The 18,212-nt window shown below is 56.3% G+C and overlaps 1 protein-coding gene across 2 annotated transcripts in view; it reads right to left on the bottom strand.

Annotated features, from left to right (window-relative positions):
* UMODL1 (uromodulin like 1) overlaps positions 1-18,212 on the bottom strand; it is a 52,637-nt gene that overhangs the window by 12,417 nt on the left and 22,008 nt on the right. The window contains exons 8-15 of one of the 2 annotated variants that reach the window (XM_045196063.3): positions 17,932-18,044; positions 16,307-16,526; positions 10,491-10,628; positions 8,826-9,395; positions 7,346-7,603; positions 5,343-5,455; positions 2,571-2,784; positions 547-684 (exon numbers count right to left, since the gene is read on the bottom strand). In XM_045196063.3, coding sequence (XP_045051998.2) covers positions 547-684; positions 2,571-2,784; positions 5,343-5,455; positions 7,346-7,603; positions 8,826-9,395; positions 10,491-10,628; positions 16,307-16,526; positions 17,932-18,044 — 1,764 coding nt within the window. Of the gene's footprint in view, positions 1-546; positions 685-2,570; positions 2,785-5,342; positions 5,456-7,345; positions 7,604-8,825; positions 9,399-10,490; positions 10,629-16,306; positions 16,527-17,931; positions 18,045-18,212 lie in introns of both variants that reach the window. The other variant, XM_045196059.3, reaches the window with a different exon arrangement.

Here is an 18,212-nt window from a genome sequence, read left to right as displayed (position 1 = left end):
CAAGTGGTGCCCATTCCATATTCCCTGTGACACTGTTTACTTGCATAAACCTCTGTCTCCCTGCAGTTGACCACCAGGCCGTGGGTGGCAGGCATCATCTCTGAGTCAATGCAGAGCCCACTGAGGCCCCGTGGAACGGGGACAGTGCTGGGTGGAAAGCGGGGCTGAGCAGAAACGTTTCCTGCCTGTGGCTTGTCCCATGGGCTGTACATCTTGAAGGGTCTTTTAGCACTGAGAGAACACAGTCAGGTCACGTGTGTGTTCTCATCTCGGTCATCGGAAAAAGCACTTGGGGATGTGGGCACGACCCAGAAGGCTGGAGCTAAGTGGGAGAACGTGAATGGACAGCATGTACACACCCACACGCACACGCGTGCATGTACACACACCCACTCACATGCGTACACATACGTGTGCACACCACCTATAAGGGAACTAGCCCAGGACGTAAAAATAGGCACCTCATTTGGAAAAGAAGCACGTTGCTTCTTTTAAAAGAACGGATTATCCAACAGGCTTCCAGAAAAGGGACGATGAGGATATTACCTTCACAGGGTCTTCCAGAATATTCCACAGGGAAGTCGGAGGCACCGCCCGCACAGCTGCAGGTGAAAGACCCGAGGGTGTTGCGGCAGGACATGCCTGGCCCACAGTCGTCCTCTCTCCTCGCACACTCGTCGTAGTCTGTGCAGCATTCGGGGAACAAACGGGGGACCCTCTCAGTGGGCTGCAGGGTTGTGGGGGAGGGGTAGCCTGGCCAGCCATTTACAGATGGCCTTCCAGAACGTGCGTCTCAGAAAAGGTTGGAAATTATCAAACAACAACAAAGAGCCACTTCGGGAGAGCTCTGGAGACGGGTGTGGGGTGGGGGCAGGTGCCGGGGCTGTTCTGGAAGGAGGACTCCTGGCCCCAGGGCTGGGAGGGGACGCTGGGCAGTGTCACATCAGAGCAACCAAGAGGGGAGCAGGCCACCCCCCAACTCCTGGTCTCGGGTGAGGGGACCCGGAGGGCAGGGCAGTCCTGGGCGAAGGCCCTCGGTGCACCTGCCTTCCGTGTCCACGCTCGCTCACTCACTGGTGACAGTAATTCAGATCTCTGTGGGAGATTTCCAAGCTTTGCCTTTTGAAGAAACACTGAAGGTGAATATCTTTGGGTGTAAACTCTGGTCTCACCTGTGACCTATTTCCTTAGGACAGGGTCCTAGAAGTGACCTTCCAAAGTCAAAGTGGAGGACATTCTTACAGCTCTCGAGGAACATTGTCAAATTGGTTTCCAGGGAGCGCAAGCATATTCTGTTCCCAACCTTCACGACCCATTCACCGGTACTATTGTTTTTAAAAAGTGCTCTTAGATGGGAAAGAAGAGCCACTCATTTCAGCGGGGTGTCCTTGGGTCTTACATCGCTGTTAGTCATTTGTGTCTCTTCTTTCATATGTTGTCCATCTGAGACTTTTCTGTACTTATTTGTCAGGTTCTTAATATTTTATTACGAATATATGTGACCTCTCTCGGTATTTAGAATATAATTCTTCATCAAATTATTGAAATTACATTTTGGTTCATTACTTGCTTTATAATGGTGCCTTTATTTTAACATAAAAAATTTACAATTTTTTGGAGTCAAATATTCCAGCTTTTTCTTCTGTGGGCTTGTTTTCCTTCTTCTGCTTTTAAACTTGGAAAACCCTTCTCATTTCAAAAACTCAGAATAATATTCATCTGTATTGTCTTTGATTTTTTTATACATGTGACTAGAAACCTTGTGTCACTTATTTTCACTAGGATACATGCTGTGGACTGAATTTGCCCCCCGCACCCAGTCCGTCTGTGGAAGCCCAAGACCCAGCATGACCGTGTTTGGAGGTGGGGCCTTTCGGAGCTAATTAAGGTCAGTTGAGGTCATGAAGGCGGGGCCTGGATATGATGGGACTGATGCCCTTACAAGGAGAGACATCAAGAAGCTCTCCTGAGGACACAGGTCAGGAAGAGGACCCTCATCAAAAACCAGACTAACCGGCCCCCGGATCTGGGCCTTCTAGCCCCCGGGTCTGGGAGATACACGTCTGTGGGTTAAGCCACCTGTCCGTGGTATTTTGTGAGGGCAGCTTGAGCAGAGACGATGTGAGAAAAGAATCTACGTTGCTGTTTCTCCCTGCTTTCTTTTCAATGATTGTCACTGGGATCTCCTTGGCAACTGTGCTTGGCAGGAAGTCTGGCTGCAGAGAGGGATGAATCTGCCCTTGGCCAATGGAAATGGACAGCAGAGGACGGGCAGGGGCAGGCACAGCCTGCGACAAGGGAGCAGAGATTCTGGGAATCTTGGCGAGTTCACCTGAAGGTGTTCTCAACCCTTAAACCTCCTAACGAACAAACAGGAAACACACACAAAAAAGCAAGACAGCGGCAGTAAATGAGGTGAGGGTCCCACCTGCCCCATCTTCATCAAAGGCAGGAAGCCCTGGAGAGGAGGCACGTGAGCGACACCTTCCAGAAACAAAGGCAGTCGCTGGGCTCCCTTGGCCTCTCAGCCCAGACCCAGTGACCCACCACCCAGCCCGACCTCCACGTACCCCACAGGGAGGTGTCCCCGCTGACCACCTCCAGCAGAGAGGCATTCTGAAGGGCGGTGAGGAACTCGGCAGACACCTCCTGGACCTCCAGGTCCGCGAGGATCAGCAGGTTAAACTCCACGATGACACTGCCATTGGAGATGCAGATCACCTCCACCCGCACCCCGCCGGTGTCCAGGTGCTGGCGCATGGTGGGCGATGAGGAGTCCCACACCTGTAGAGAGACAGAGCTGGCAAGAAGGGCTGCCTGAGAGCAAATGGGGTCCTTGTCCCAAGGTGGCTCCTCCTGGGCCAGCAGGGCTGGCCTTGGCCCAAAGGTCAAAGCCACAGGGCAGTCTGGGCCCAGTACCAGTGCCTGCGGGGTCTGAGGTACTGGGAAGAGCTGTTAGCCCCTAACCAGCCAGTCAGTATGGGGCTGGGTACAAAAGCCCTGCCCTGGGGACTTGTCACTCACAGGGGGATCACAACTCCACTAGGATCTGCTCCCATCAGCTGGGAGCCATGGGGGGGCCAGAGGCTGGATGAGTGGTCATAGGGAGGGATATCACCTCCCTTGCTTTGTCTTTTCTAGAACGATCTAGAACATTTCCCCTCAATTCTTCTTCTCTGCCTTTCCAAAAACTCCCTCACAAGCATGCCTGTTGAGACAGGCTGTTCCTGCCTCTTAGAGGCTTGCTTTTTGCTCTATGATGTTGGACAGCACCTTACACCCACCACGATACCACTCCAGTGTGGCCCATCACGGCCAAAGTGTCCATGGAGACACACGATACAGTGATGCCCAGTGAGGAGTCCGTGCAATGGAAATCTTCTGTGGCCAAGTGCACCTCCAGGCTCTGCCCTCACAGAAAACTCGGCCACCTCTGCACTGTAAGAGGTACTCAAGGCACAGCCTTGGGACAGTCAACCCGAACAAGTCCCCTGTCACCCATCAGAGGCTGCAGAGGCCCAGAGACACCAGGAGCTGCCTGCAGGCAGGTGGCTGACATTATTACCCTTCGATCAGTCAGCTTTTACCAATCACCTATGTGTGTACGTATGTCTGTATCCATCTATAATCTATCAATCATCTACCTGTCTATCTATCTCTCCCTCTCTCGCTGTATCTCTTTTGCTCTTCTGGGACTTCCTAAGAGTGACCTGTCACAGTCTTGGACTAATGTTACTGTCACCTTTAGCTGATTTTCCAACCAATCTCAAACTAAGTTCCAAGCTCCTTGCTAGAAAGTTACAAAGAACAAGATGCTGAATTAAGCCACAAATTCCCAAAATGCGTCTTAAAATCCTACATATAAGTGGCACATTATTTGCTATCCTGGAATTCTAGACAAACATACCAAAAAAAGAAAAAAAACTGTTCTGAAAAATAGGCAAAAGAGGAAAGGGTTTTAAGAGGAAAGATTAGTCAGTCAAGAAACTTGGAGCAGAAATGGAGCTCCCCCATGTGACCACTAGGTCACTGGGGACGGATTTCAGTGTTCGCTCAACATTATGTATAACGATCGTTCACCCTAAAGGAGACAGATACACGAACGCATCCAACCATCCCCGACTCTGGAATCCACACACGGGGCCAGGATAAGCACAGTGGAATCCCAGGTCCCAGGAGCCTCGGCCGGACACTTCCTGGAGGTGGCGTGACTGTTTCATCACTGAGTAACACTGGCAGGGGTGAACAGAGCCAAAAACGGGGACACTTGCATTGCTAAGGTGCCACAGGGCGTGACACTCCACCACTAGACGGTGCTGCCAGGCTCTCGCTCCTCTGTGTCCTAAGCTCCCAGAATAAGGAGAAGCTAAAACACGTGAGATTTTCGCTGTGCAAATAATAAGATCAGTAGGCCATGGCAAGTACATCCCCTGTTCACCCACGGGTAATCTAGCCTCCATCAAAAAGAACACCGAGAATGCCACCTGACTAGACTGTAGCAACGCACCATCCCGAAGAATGCTAAAGGGACAGCAGAGGACACCGCAAGGAAGAGGAGGAAAAGTGATTTTTTTTTAAGGCCAGGGGTTCTGACAGCACTATTCACAATAGTCCAAAATTGGAAAGACCCCGGATGTCCATCAATGAGCGAATGGATAAACAAAGGGTGGTCCATGCACGTGATGGGGTATCATTCAGCCACTAACAGGAACGAGGTTCTGATGTCGCTACAGCCTGCACAAACCCTGGAGGCGTGACGCTCAGTGAGAAGAATCCAGGCACAAAGCATCACATGCTATAGATTCCATTTCTATGAAATGTCCCAAACAGGCAGATTCAGAGACAGCAAGCACCCTGGTGGCTGCCAGGGGCAGAGAGAAGGGGGAATGGAAACTGACTACCAATGGGTCGGGGTTTGGGGGGATGGGTGATGAAATGTTCTAGAATTAGAAAGTGGTGACAGCTGCACGATTTTGCAAATACCACACTGAGTTTTGTGGTTTCTGAAAGAAATCTCAATTTTAAAGAAAGTGTTCTTGTAAGGTAGCGGAGGGGCCGTCTGCTTCAAAGGGTCCCACCTCGATAAAGTTTCCCTGAACAGGGAGCAATGTGAGCAAGGGTGCAGCAGAGGAAAGGAGCGTGCCCCGTGTACTGATGCGTCTGTTTGGTGGCAGCCCCTGGGACACCCAGGCACCACGCCAGAGCTGGAAGTCCCAGCTTCCTTCAGAAGACAGGCACCCACTGCTCCCTCGGGTCTAAGTCCCGCTTGGCTGCAGCCAGGATTCCACCCGCCTCCCTCCTTCACATCCCACAAGGAAATAAGGGCGATTTCACCAACTTACCATCTGAAAAAAGAGAGCTAGGAAATCCTGGGATTCCTTGCTGCTGGTGTTGTGGAAGGATTCTGAGTACCTGACGTTTGCTATTCTGACTTTCCCGCTGAGCTTCTGGGCGGCTGCAAGAGGAAGCATAAACGCATTTGAAACAGGAATGTATTAGGGAACAGACGAGCGCGTCGATCTTCATGATAGCATTTTCATGTTGGCCGGGAAGGACGTCAAACCGAGGCTGACTCGGGCTCTACAGAGAAGGAACAGTGCCCGACACTCTCAGTCACAGCCCACCGGCGGGAGGACACCAGGGCAAAGCCTGGGCACAGAGGGAGAACCTTCTGGAGGCCATGGAAGCAGCTCAGCCCCTCCAGCTCACTCCTCCCTGCCTGTGTCTTCACCTGTGCCAGCGTGTCCAGGAAATTTACCAGCGAGTGGGGACAACGTGGAGAGTAAAAGGAGGCACTGGAAGCTCCTTGTGCCAGGACCTCGGATGCACACCAGCTGTCCCTGGCAAACCCAGATATCGGGTGGCCTTGCCCTGCCTCGCTCAGAGCCCACGGCCCACGACAGACGGCCCGGAGGTCCTGACACTCCCCCTCTTCCTCCTCCCCTACAGCCCTGCCTCTCTGCAGCGTCAGGGCAGCTGCTGCTCTGGCACCGGCCAGTTCCACCTGCATCTTTTCCTTCGCATAGGACTTCCAGGAGTGCCCATTATAGAACTGGCCCGGGAACACTGCCCGGCCGAATCCGCTCCCGTACGGAAGCCATCTCAGTTCTCATTCAGCCCTTCCCCAGGTACCTGGGAAGCCCCTGCCATGGGCCGGCTCTCCCATCGGGAACTGACAATCCCTCCCCCAGGAGCCTGTGGCCCCCAGTGTAAGACAAACCACAACACCGTCCCACTACGCATTCCAGGATAAGCCCAAACCCCACGTCCTCGGGATCTCTGCCACTGCTGTGTCTGAGTGCCACCAGTCCAGACTCTGGACAACCAGAGTGCGCGGCCTGGTCCAGAGCAGGACAGGTGCACGGGTGTGAGCAGACGTGGACCCACTTCGGGCTCCCAATGGGAGCTCCTCCCCCCAGGGGGTGAGACCTTCAGAGGCCAGAGTGATGCTGGCTTGGGGCTGCCCGCCTGACCATCCGGCCAGCAGTGGCCCCCCCATCCAGCTCTCACAAACTCGCACAACACACAGCACACCGAACACCTTCTCTCTGTTTCCCAGCCATGGCCAATTAGAATGTTAAAGCACATAAACAAAAATTCTAAACTTTTCTGACTGTACCCCTGCAGGTGTGCACCCCACCTTGGAGACGACCACCATCAACTCCCGGACAGCTGCCCAGATCTGAGGACCGACTGGCAACATCAGGCCTGCCCTTTTGCTGTCCAGAGAAGTTAAGACATTCAAGAAACTACCTGGGTGACCAATGCTAATGAGGAGAAAAGAGGAACTTTATCTGGATACATAACCATGGTCATGGTCAGCCCTCAGCTGCACCATATCGGAGTCTACACATGATTGGTTCGATTCCATTCCCATCCCCTTTACTCTGCAGCCTCAGGCTCTGGGGGCGCCATTCGCAGATCCACTGTGGGTCCAGCTGCCTACTGTCACTCTTCCTGAAGAGCAGATCCTGCTCCACTGAGAGTGACAGTGATCAGAAGGAACAGGTGACACCCAACAAACCGGCACCACCCACATCCTCCCACACGCAGGACACAGCAGGTGTCTACAACCTCCTGGGCAGAGTCGGGAGCTCCTTGCAACCCCGACTCTTTGCCCACCGTCACCCAACACCTTTTCCTGAAACGAGCCACCTGCTGTCTGACCAGCCCATGCCAGCTGAGTGTGAAGTGAGCCAGCTGTGTCTACGTTGAGGAGCCAAGGGACACCCAGCAGCCTGCAAGCAAATCCAGCCCTTTCACACCCTAACCCACCGAAATTCTTTTCCACGCATTTCCCTCCCTTTACGAGCCAATGGCGATTAGTGTTTCCAAAAGCCGTTACCTGTCCTCACTTTCAGGTGCACCGCGGCACTTTCTCTCCCACACGCTTTGGCCACTATCTCGACCAGGTGCAAGACACCGGGCTCCAGGCCCCCGAGCTGCAGACTCGTGTTCCAGGTCTCCAGGTGCACAGTAGGGCTCTGCGTGGACATCAGCGTGAGCTGGAAAGTGGGGCCCAGGGCGAGATCTGCCACCCACGCCACGTGAAAGCTGGTGCTGGTCACGTTGGAGACTGTGACTCTTCCTATGGGGGCAGGAACTGGGAAGTGGATATAAACGCTGAGATTAAAAACACACATTCTGAGGAGAAAGGGGAGAAGGAGTTTCACCCAGTGTGAAAATCAAATGCACCACTTGGGACCTAGGACGTCCTCAGGGGACACTAGCCCAGAGAAGTCCTGTGCAGTCCCCTCACTGCAAGCCGAGCACATGGGTGCAGGACCCCTGGATGGCACCCCTAACGTTTTGGTTTGGAGTCTGTCTCTGAGGTCCCTGGACTAACCAAAACGAAACCCTCTTGAGCAGGTTGTGGGCGGCTTCTCCAGAGGTGCTGTCCCCCTCAAGCCCTGCGCAGACACTGAGGAGTCAGCATGGTGGCCGTTGCTGGCTCCAGAGCCACTCTTACGGGGCCCCAGGGGCACTGGACAGCACAGGTTTCCGTGGGCTTAACAGGTCAGCCCTGGAAGCTGCACGGCTCAGCGGAGGAAATGCGCTTGACAGCTCCATCCACTGGGATGCCAGCCAGAGTTGGGCCAGTGAGGCGGCCAGGCCCTCTCCTGCACAGGGCTGTTGCCTGTCTCCTGAGCTGTCACCCAGGGGCCTTGGCAATGCCCCAGCCCTGTACGTGTAACATGTAACGTGTAACATGTGATGTGGAACTGCTGGGGTCAGCATGGCTGGGGGCTGCACAGCGGGAGTCAGCACAGTGGGGGGCCTGCAGAGCTGGGGTCAGCACAGTGGGGGGCCTGTAGAGCTGGGGTCAGCACAGTGGGGGGTCTGCAGAGCTGGGGTCAGCACAGTGGGGGGCCTATAGAGCTGGGGTCAGCACAGTGGGGGTGCTGCAGAGCTGGAGTTAGCACAGTGGGGGCGCTGCACAGCTGGGGTCAGCAGGGCTGGGGAGGTGCAGGAATGTCGGAGGGGCCCAACACTGCTGGAGGCTGTGCCCTGGTGCTTATGGTGACACATACCCCACATCCCCTCCAGATGCCTGAATTCCTACCCCAGCTGTTGGCAGCTGTGAGGCTTCAGAAGGAGAGGGGGGTGGGCTGGAGAGAACAGAGATGGAGTCTTGTCCTAACTAGACCAGAAGTCGGCCGCCCAGGGACAGGGCTGCTCTGCGCCCCGGGGCGCCGAGCCCTAACGTGACAAACCCGCCTGAGTGTTCCTGGAGGAGCTTTGATCCCACAAGCGCACGTGTCTGTGCCCCTGGAGCTCATGCCGACTACGTGGCCCCATTTGTCCCCAGCATTCCAGGCACTCACCACAGGCCAGGGGCTTCAGAGACGCAGGGGTGGAAGCCAAGGGCAGGTCTGGGGAGCTGGAGCGTCCAGGGTCTGTGTTCTGTGGCATTGTGGGGTCCAGAGGTGCTGGCGCTGTGCCCCACGTGGGGAGGCTGGCGTGCCACACGTGGCCCGTGGGGCTCTCAGCAGGGGTGGGCCAGGCGTGCGGCTCTGTGGTGGAGTTCTTCAGCAACCATCTGGGGGTGTCCGACAGACCGTCCGTGGCCCCAGGAAGGGAGCTGTGGGTTGGCCCAGGAGCCCTGCTGGCCGTCCACTGGCTCGTCCCCAGACCTGGGGCCTCACTGGGTTCACTCTCCTCCACACCTTGAGCTGTCCTGTTTCTGTCCTGCTCGACCATGCCACTGTCCCCGCTCTGGGGCGGGGTCCCTGGGGTCTGGGCCTGGCCCGCTGCAGGGGTGCCCCATGGGCGCCCTGGGCTGGGTGACGAGGCAGGGGTCTCCAGGCCAAGGGCTGCTGTTTCTGTGCTGAGAGCAGGGGCCGTTACCCCTGTCACCAGGGACAGTGCGCCTTCCGTGGGGCTCACCACGTCACCTGCTGGAAGACATCCACTCTCACATGGGGTGTCTTGTCCAGACATATCTGAGCAAAGTCCACCAGATGCCGCCCAAGAGCTCCCCGGGTGGGCCCCAAGTGAGAACACGCGCTGTCTCAGTTGGTGACTGTCGACATTTAGTGTGGGTGTCACCCAAGTGACTCCCGTGGAGAACCAGGAGGAGCCTCCCCACTTAATAAATGAGGATGCTGAGACCCCAAAAGTGGGTATCCAACAGGGGACCTGCAGAACCAGGACAAGGATGTAGGCCTTGGTTCCTGCAGGCCTCTGGTGAATCCAATCGGCTTTTGGGAAATGGAGCAACGTCCCTAAATGTGTAATCAGGGTGGGGCGTGGTGCTGGCCATGGTCATCCGCCTGCTGGACATCACATGACTAAGAAGAAGATGGGAGAAGAGAAGCCTCGTGGATGTGAGGAGGCGGAACCACATACACGGCTGGTGAGGAGACTTTCCAGAGAACAAGCCTCCACTACAGCTTCCAGCTGGAGGCCTTCTCTGGGCCGGCAAAGGGGGCCGAGCGCCTCCCCTGCCATCCCATGTCCAGGGCAGACGTGGCTCGTCCACCCCAGCACTGCGCGTCTGCACGGGCCTCCTCCTGCCTCCACCTCGGCCCTCCAGGTAGCCCCACCAAGCAATCGGAACTGGCCCCCCAAAAACTCAAGGCAGAGCTTTTTGGTCCCACATCAGGGCCTTCTCCACACCTGCCTGGGCTTCTACAGCCTCTCAGGCGCCAGACTCCCTGGGGAGGGATCGCCTTCTGGGGGCTGCATTATGACTTTCGTGAATACATTTGCCCATAAAAAATTAAAAACTGTATCTTAAAACTCACTGGTATAAAGATTGGATTCATTACTGGTATCCACTACTATGTTAATTTCTTTCCTTTGATTTTAAAATAAATTAAAATGAAAACATTTCCATGGGTTCCTAATGGTGTGGTGGGCCCCGGTTCCTGTGCCCTTCGTGCCTGATGGAGAAGCTGGCCCCACCCCATGCCCAGGTCCCTGGAGGTGGGGGTGGGGCGGCCCAGAGCTGGGGGAAGGGAAGGGAAGGGGTGCAGTTCAGGGCGCACCTGCACAGGCCCGGCCAGCGTGGGAGGGGTTGGCGTCCCTGGCGGTCAGGCAGCGGCAGGTGTAGGAGCCCTCGAGGTTGATGCACTGGGCGGCCGGCGAGCAGTCGTGCTCCAGGCTGTCCGCACACTCGTCCCAATCTGCCGGGAGGACAGCGAAGGGCGGAGCTGGTGAGAACAGGGCCCCAGGCTGCTCATAAAACGGACAGGAACAGAGCAGAGCTCCTCCTGACTGTCTTTGCAGCCATGGCCCAGAGGCCAAGGCCAGGACTGAGGGACGTGCCTGCAGCGTCCAAGACCTCTGGGAGGAGGCCCTGCACAGACCCTTCCCCAGAAGCCTGAACTTGAACCAAGGCCACAAGCTAAGCGCCTGCGTGTGCTGACCCTCGCCATTGGCTGGCTGATTTGAGAGCAAAAATTAGGGGTTGTTGGTTGCTTTTGGAGGTGTTAGCATTCACAGGGGAACGGATTTCTTCCTTGTTTATTCTTTATTCTAAGACACAATCTCTCTGATGTGTCGACATCCCCTAACAGTTGGTGTTTCAAGGAAGAAATAGAAAAATGACTGAGCCAGATGTCCAGTGGCGTGTCACGTGAGCTTTCCCTGACATGGATGGGAATGGCCCTCAAGCGCCTCCTCTGGGAAGTGACTGTAAAGGCCCACAGACTCCATGTCACCAGGAAGCCCTGACCCTTCAGATTTGGGCAAGGAAGAATGTGAGATAAGCCCCCATCCCTGCAAGGGCCCCCAGCCCTCGCTCAGCCACACACACCCAGTCCAGCCCTGCCTTTTCCAGCCGGTGGACAGCCAGGGCTTGCATTAGGCCCAACTGAGACAAAAAACTCAACGGGACACCACTCCTTTCTCTCTCACTTGCCCTCTCCTCTCCCCTCTTCTGGACCCCTGGGACCGCCACCCCCACCCCTGCACCTGGGTTAAGAAAGACTCTGATGGGCTTGTGCATTTGATTCACGACTCATCGGTGAAGTGCTACATGCAATGAGTACGCTAGACTAAAGGAGTATCTCAAACTGACTTTCAGGCTGGGAGGAGCTGGGGTGGGGGCAGTTTTCCCACACCCCTAGAATTCCATCCTTCAGCCCAGAGCCAGCTCTTTGGGTCACTACCTGGCCCACTTCCCCTACCCCCCAAGGGAACAGGTGGCCTTGAACAGAGTCACCTCTGCTAGCAGGGCAAGCTGGGGCTCCGGGAGGGTAGTGGATTCCCTGGGTGGGGGTGGGCTGCGAGGCCCTCCTGCATGCCTCTCGCTGGAGTCTGGAGCTGAGCGCCCGGTCCACGCCCAGCTCTCCAGAAGAGTCAGGCTTGGCTGGGATTCAAGTCAAGATAAGGGATGAGTTCAGCTTTGCACAAAGAAAACTCTGCAGCTAAGTGCTCAGAGGCCCCTTTTGTGGTTTTCAGATTTGCTTCATGCGATCTTCATGGAAGCAGCTCCCCGGAGACCAGCGGGCTCACTCATCAGCTGATGCAACACTTACACATGCACGCACACACACCCCAGGCCTGGGCTCTTTCACAGACAGGGCCCTGCTGCCCTGGAACCCTGCCTGACCCCCAGCCTGCAGGCAGCTCCAGGGTGCTGGGGAGCTGGAAGCCAGGGACAGGGCCCAGGCTTGCCCAGAAGCAGGGCCCTGAGGACATCGAGGTCCCAGTTGAGTCCTGGCTCAAACCAGCCAAGCCCCTGGTGGCTATTTTCAGTGCTGGTGACCCCCCCTAGCCTAGGGGGCACACAGTTCCCCTGGCACACAGTTCACGAGCAAGCCCGAGCAAGGTGGCCCACTTTATCTGGCCTTGTATCAAAGCCCAAGGCCAGGTGGTTCTCCAGGTCAGAGGAAGGAGGCAGGTCTGGGAGCAGAGCTGCCAGGTGGCCCTGCACCTCCTGGACTGGCCAGGCGAGGACATGGTCAGGAGTCCCATGGAGGAAGCTGTGCTCTGCTCCTGCTGGCCCTGAAGCTCGGACAAGGGTGTGGCTCACCTCCCACAAGAGGGGGACAACCACCTCAAAGCTTTGACTCCTGGTACAGGTGCTCCCTCCCCCAGGAATGAGTCCGGGAGGCCTAAAACCAGGCCCCTGGGTCCTGGAAGGGGCAGGATCCTCACAAGGGTTCACACTGGGGCCCAGGTGCCCTTTGGAGGTGAAGCCTGGGCCAGAACCCTTGTTTCCGCTGGCGACCAGCATCAGATTCACACTAGAGGGGAAATGCAGGCATGGAGAACCTGGCTCTAACAGCACCACACCCCAAAGCTGGACAAAAGGCAGTGCCATTGAATGCAGAGAGGAAGCCCACAGCAGCAGACCAGGCGGACGGCGGCAGTCTGAGCCAGGCTCCCTCTGCTCCTGCCCTTTCTCCCCCTGCCTGTGCAACAGCGGGGAATTGCAACCGGACCACCCTTCTCCTGACACTGTTTCTGTAAGTGCTGACTCTGATATGCGGCTTGTAGATAAATAGCATGCTTGTGTAAGGATCCCAGGCACTAACTTTAACAGACACCAATTCTGACCTTCCATCATCCCAGCTCTGGGAGGTTTGCTGACCTTCGACCATAAAACCAGGATGACATGAAGCCAGGATGACATAAACCAGGATGATGCATGCCAGACAATCGCCTGTCCAGTTTCGAGGTCCTTATCGGAATGGACTGTGCTCGTCTGCACGTAGAGAACTTCTCAACCCCTCCCTGTTTTCCCTCTCCCTCCTTATAAACACCTCCGCCTGCACTGAGATGCTAAGATGGGCTTTGAGACAAGAATCCCCCATCTTCCCAGGTTGCTGACATCTGCATAAATAACTTCCCTCTTCTCAGCAGCCCCTGGCTCACGAGTTTGGCTTTCACCGTAGCAGGTAACAGGACCTGCGTTTGGTTACAATTTTTGGCAAGCCATCTGCACAGAACCCTGAAGTGCAGGGGTCCACGTGGAGGCCTGGTGGACACCCATTCGGTCAATGTCACTTGAGAGCAAATAAGCAGCATGGTCCTTCCCGGAGGCAGACCTTAAAGGACAGAGGAGGCAGGAGCAAGAAAAAGGGGAATGATGGGAGGCAGCAGGTAGGAGCCCCTTGAGGAGGAGGACCAGTGGGATCTTGGGGGACATGGGAGGACCTTCCAGGTCTGAGAACTCTTCCGTGACGTGGATACCTAGAAAAGAGCCAACCTGAAATGTGGCCATCTTCTGGGGGCCAGGTCCCGTGCTAAATCCCGCACCTGCACGGTGCCTGCACTGACACAGCAGCCCGGAGAGGTGGGGCACAGGGCAGTCTCCCCATTTCCCAGGTGAGCGCACAGAGGCCCAGGGAGGTGGAGTCTCCAGGGCAGGCCCCACAGCAAAGGAGTGTCAGGGTCGGGTTACAACCTTCTCACCTCACACCAAAGCCACAAACTACCTGCCTGTGTCACGCTGCCTCCTTCGGGCACACTGAGCAGGACCCGGGGTTGCCCAGCATCTGGGTCCCCAGCACAGGGTTCACCCCTCCTGACACGTGGCCCCCCAGTGACCCCAGCATGGAGGGGCCTCAGGGACATGATGAGGTCAGGACAACGTGACCCCCTCACTGTTGGGACATACTGACTCACAGGCAGCGAGGCTCCCGAATGATCCAAGAATGCTCTGGTGATGCCAACAACCTCAGGTCTGTGCGAGCCACAGAGGAAAGGAGCCCTTTCTGCGCTGGGTTTCTGCAGAACGGCAATAAATGTGCTTCTCCTCCTGTTCCCGGCCTGCCTACGGGGCTGGGGCCTCTTAGGCAGGGGAGAGCACCTTCCCCACATGTGGGCTCAGGCCTGTGCTGCCACCGCTGGGGGGCTGTGGCCCAGGGACAGCCCTGTGGCTCTGGTGTCAGAAGCCAGTGGTAACTGGGTCAGAAAACTCTGCATAGGCAGGGCACCTCCCCCGCCAATAAACAGCCTGAGGCCTCTTGGTCCAGGGCCAAGGGCAATTGCCTGCACAGGGGAGCCTTCCCCCAGCCTCCCCTCAGCTCCGGCATGTTACGCAAGCAGCCCACTGTTGGTCAGGAATGCTGCCGGGCGCCGGTCTTCTCTGGGCTCTTCCCGTCTGAGGGGCCCCTGCTACTCCATGGAATGGGAGGGGGCTTCAGAACGGTTTTCTGAGAATCCTAGAATGTCAGCTATGCAAGGTGCCTCTTCTTCCTCTGTAGGAGTCGTCTGAGGCTGCCTAACAAATTACTACAAGCTTTTACATTGGCTTAAAATGATACAATTCAGCCCTGACCACTGTGGCTCAGTGGGTTGGGCATCATTCCATGAAACGAAAGGTCACCGGTTCAATTCCTGGTCAGGGCACATGCCTGGGTTGCAGGTTTGGTCACGGGTGGGGTGCGTAGAAGCAGCAGCCAATCAACAGCATCTCTCCCAGTGCTGGAGGCCCAACTCCAGGCATCAGCAGGGCCAGGTTCCCGCTGAAGGCTCCTGGGGTTGGTCCTTCCCTCCCGCTCTGGAAGTTCAGGGGTTCCTTGGTTTGTGACCACACCACCCCATCTTCACGTGGCCTCCTTCCTGTGTCCCTGTGTCCCTGTATCCCTGTGTCTGCTGACTCTTCTAAGGACACTTATCCCTGGATTTAGGGCTCACACCGGTGGAGAATGACCTCAGAGACCCTTCTTCCAGATAAGGTCCCATTCTGAAGCTCTGTGTGGACATCTCTTTTGGAGGCCATCATTCAACACGCTGCATCATTTGATGAAGATCTGGAATAACCCAAGCCCTGGGGCACAAGGCCATCTCTGGGAAGTGGTGGATGGCTCCTATTTGGTCTTAGGTGGGACCCAGGGGCACAGGCCGAGGACCCACCCACAGCACACCCAGGGTCTGCCAAGTGCAAAGAGCCACTGCCATCTCTGTCCCGAGGGGCTGAGTGACAGAGCAAGCCTAGGCTAAACAGGCAGGCATGGCTTCAAGTGTAACACAGGGTTGGCCTTCCCTGCATACTCAGGGGGCGGGCGGGGGGACAGCAAGCCAGCACAGGACAGAGCTCGAAGGAGATGACACAGCTCATTCTTGGACCCAGCTCCACTGAGAGGTGACACTGGGGGACACCCCTTCCACACACTGACCCCAAATAGGCTCGTCGATGTGGAGACTGCAGGTGTGCTCGCTGCGCAAGGGAACCGTGTCTGTGTTTGAAAGGCAAAGCCTTCCTTACTCGGCAGTTCTCTCTCTCTCTCTCTGCCTCTGTCTCTCTCTTTCTCACCCTCCCCAGTCCCCTCTTCCCCCACCTCTCTCTGTCTCCTGGTATCTCTCTCACACCTCCCCCTCCCCCTCATCTCTCTGTCTCTTTCTATGTCTCGGCTTATATATCTCTCTTGGTCTCTTTTCCTCATCTCGGACCTGTGACTTCCTGCCTCGAGGCAACACCAAGTGTGATTGCACAACGTTTGGCCTAATGGAACAGACCCCCGTGTGGGTGAGTCACCCAGGGCTGAGCAGGGCCTGGGTGCCGCCACAGATACAGTAAGCCCTCGTCCTCTTCCCTCTCGGGCCCTCCAGCCCGGCTACACCCGGAGCTCTGGGCCTGTGGCGACCAAGTGGCACCTCTGAGGGCACAAGCTCCCTGGGCTCTTTGGGTCACTTCTCCCTTCTGGAACAGCAGGTGTGAAGGACAGGTGGGCTGTCACTGTTTTGCCGCTGTGGCCCTGGGCCCCGGGTTCCATGGAGTAATGCAGAATAAAGATTCAAATTTCACTTGCTTATCTTTCTTTTGGAATAAAGTCAATGTTGGCCCGAAATACTACGGACGTTAGAGCGTGCCTTGGCAGCACGCTCAGGGCATGGGGAGGTGACCTACCTTGCACTAGCGTCCCCGTCCGGTCAATCTGGAACACTGTGCTCTCCCACAGCCGCGGGAGCATGGGGGCCAGTGTGGAGATACCCACTGGGAACTCAGGGTCCTGCACCGTCACTCGGAGCTTCACGACCACGCTTCCGGCCTGCAGCGACACAATCTGCAGCCACAGCTTCCCCCGCCTGTGCAAGTCGGACACGGCCGGCGGAAAGGCGCTTTCGACCTGGCCAAGGAAGGGCGGCAGCCACTCATCAGAGCCGACCTTCCAGCGACATCTTTAATGTGGCTGACAGATGGGGCACAGAATCCATGTGTCCCCTTCATGACCAAGAACAGGCGCCCGGCAACCAACCTCTTAGGGCAAGCAGCCCAACCGGGCCTCCCCTGAGACAGCGGATTGGGTGCTTTGGAGGACACACAGGGACCACGGCAGCCAGCCTCCCTGTCGTGGAGCCTGAGACAGATATACAACGCACCCAGGGTGCCCCGGAATTCAGTGTGAAGGTCATTGGTGCGACAGAGGGACTGTTGGGTTGACTGATGGAGGGGGCCTGCCAAGGGACAACCTCGTGGCTATTTCGTGCTATCCCCCACTTATGGGGCTGTATCCCCCAGGAAACACACGGGCCGAGCCGGAGGCTCAGGGTCTGCTCTGCCAGAGCGAGGGAGACCCCGCCTTGCCCCACTTCCCTATGGCACCGTTCCTGCACACTCGTGAGTGTCACTGAAAAGAAGAGAGGGTTCTCTAAGGAAGTGTGGAAGCCAAGTGGCCCTGCAAGTGAATGCTGAGAGACAGCCCTCCTTCTGTCTCCCGCATTTCCACACGTGTTGCCAGAAGCAGCACTAACTGCTCTTTTGGTTCAGAATATCTTTCCAAAACGTTTGTATGGTGAACAGCCTGGGGGGAGAGAGACGGATCTTGGGCAAAGGGCGGATCTGTTCACTGTCTGATATACTAACAGTAATGTCTCTTTATGGAGGGAGTTTAGGCAGGTTTGCTCGCAGCCCATTACAAAGGTTCAGGTTCCCTAAGACTGGGGGTTCCCTGCTGTGACGCAGACCTACTGCTGCGCCTCACCCACCTGGGCCCCTCGGAGCCTCCCCCGTGGGCCTCGGGGGCCAGAAGGGCAACTGGCACCAATGCTCACGCCACCTGCTCTGCTGGAATAAAGTCCTTTGCCTCTGACCCAGCCACTGCTTGTCTCCCACCAGCACCCAGTCCCCAGGAACAGGCTAACTTATTAGTTCGCAAGAAGGGTAAAAATCTTAGACTTCTCATGGTTCCTGACAGTTTATCAAGTCACTTTTTTCTCCAATTCATCCTCTGAGGGTACAGTGTTTGCTGCCGGCCTGGCTCTCCCAGGCTACATGCTGATGGCCACCTCTAGCCACGGGTATGCATGGGTGCCTGGCCACTGGTAAGCGCTTCCTCAATAAAGCTGCCCCAAAGGGGCATACAGACCCCCCAGGCCCCCGGGAGGGAAGCGCTACGGAAAGCCCAGCTGCAGGACCAAGTGGTGTAGACCATTTGAATCAAAGCCACGTATCCCAAAATGGTTCGACCCCAAGTCTGGATTAATTTCCCCATACGTGGAGAGGGGGGAGCACTGGCCTGCCCTCGGCTGTACCTCGTGGAGAAGCTGTTGAGCAAAGTCCTGGTACTCAGGGCTGTCACGTGTCAGCAGCGACGCAGTCAGGGTGCGGTTCAGGATCCTCACGGTGACCTCAAACATGCGGGCAGCTGAGACAGACAACCGCACAGATTAGCTGAAATCCAGTGATCCGACATCCCGTGACTTTCTGTCAACGTTTTTCAAAAGGCCTACTGTTTGAGGGGAGATTTAAAAAAAATAGCTGCACAACCCAGGTGCCACCACGGCCAGGCAAAGAGGAGCTGGAGCCACGGAGC

The sequence above is a fragment of the Desmodus rotundus genome, chromosome 2 (genome assembly GCF_022682495.2).
Source record: "Desmodus rotundus isolate HL8 chromosome 2, HLdesRot8A.1, whole genome shotgun sequence".
Lineage (NCBI taxonomy): Eukaryota > Metazoa > Chordata > Mammalia > Chiroptera > Phyllostomidae > Desmodus > Desmodus rotundus.
Note: the sequence above shows the minus strand (reverse complement) of the source record. Positions and strands in the feature narration are given on the sequence as shown.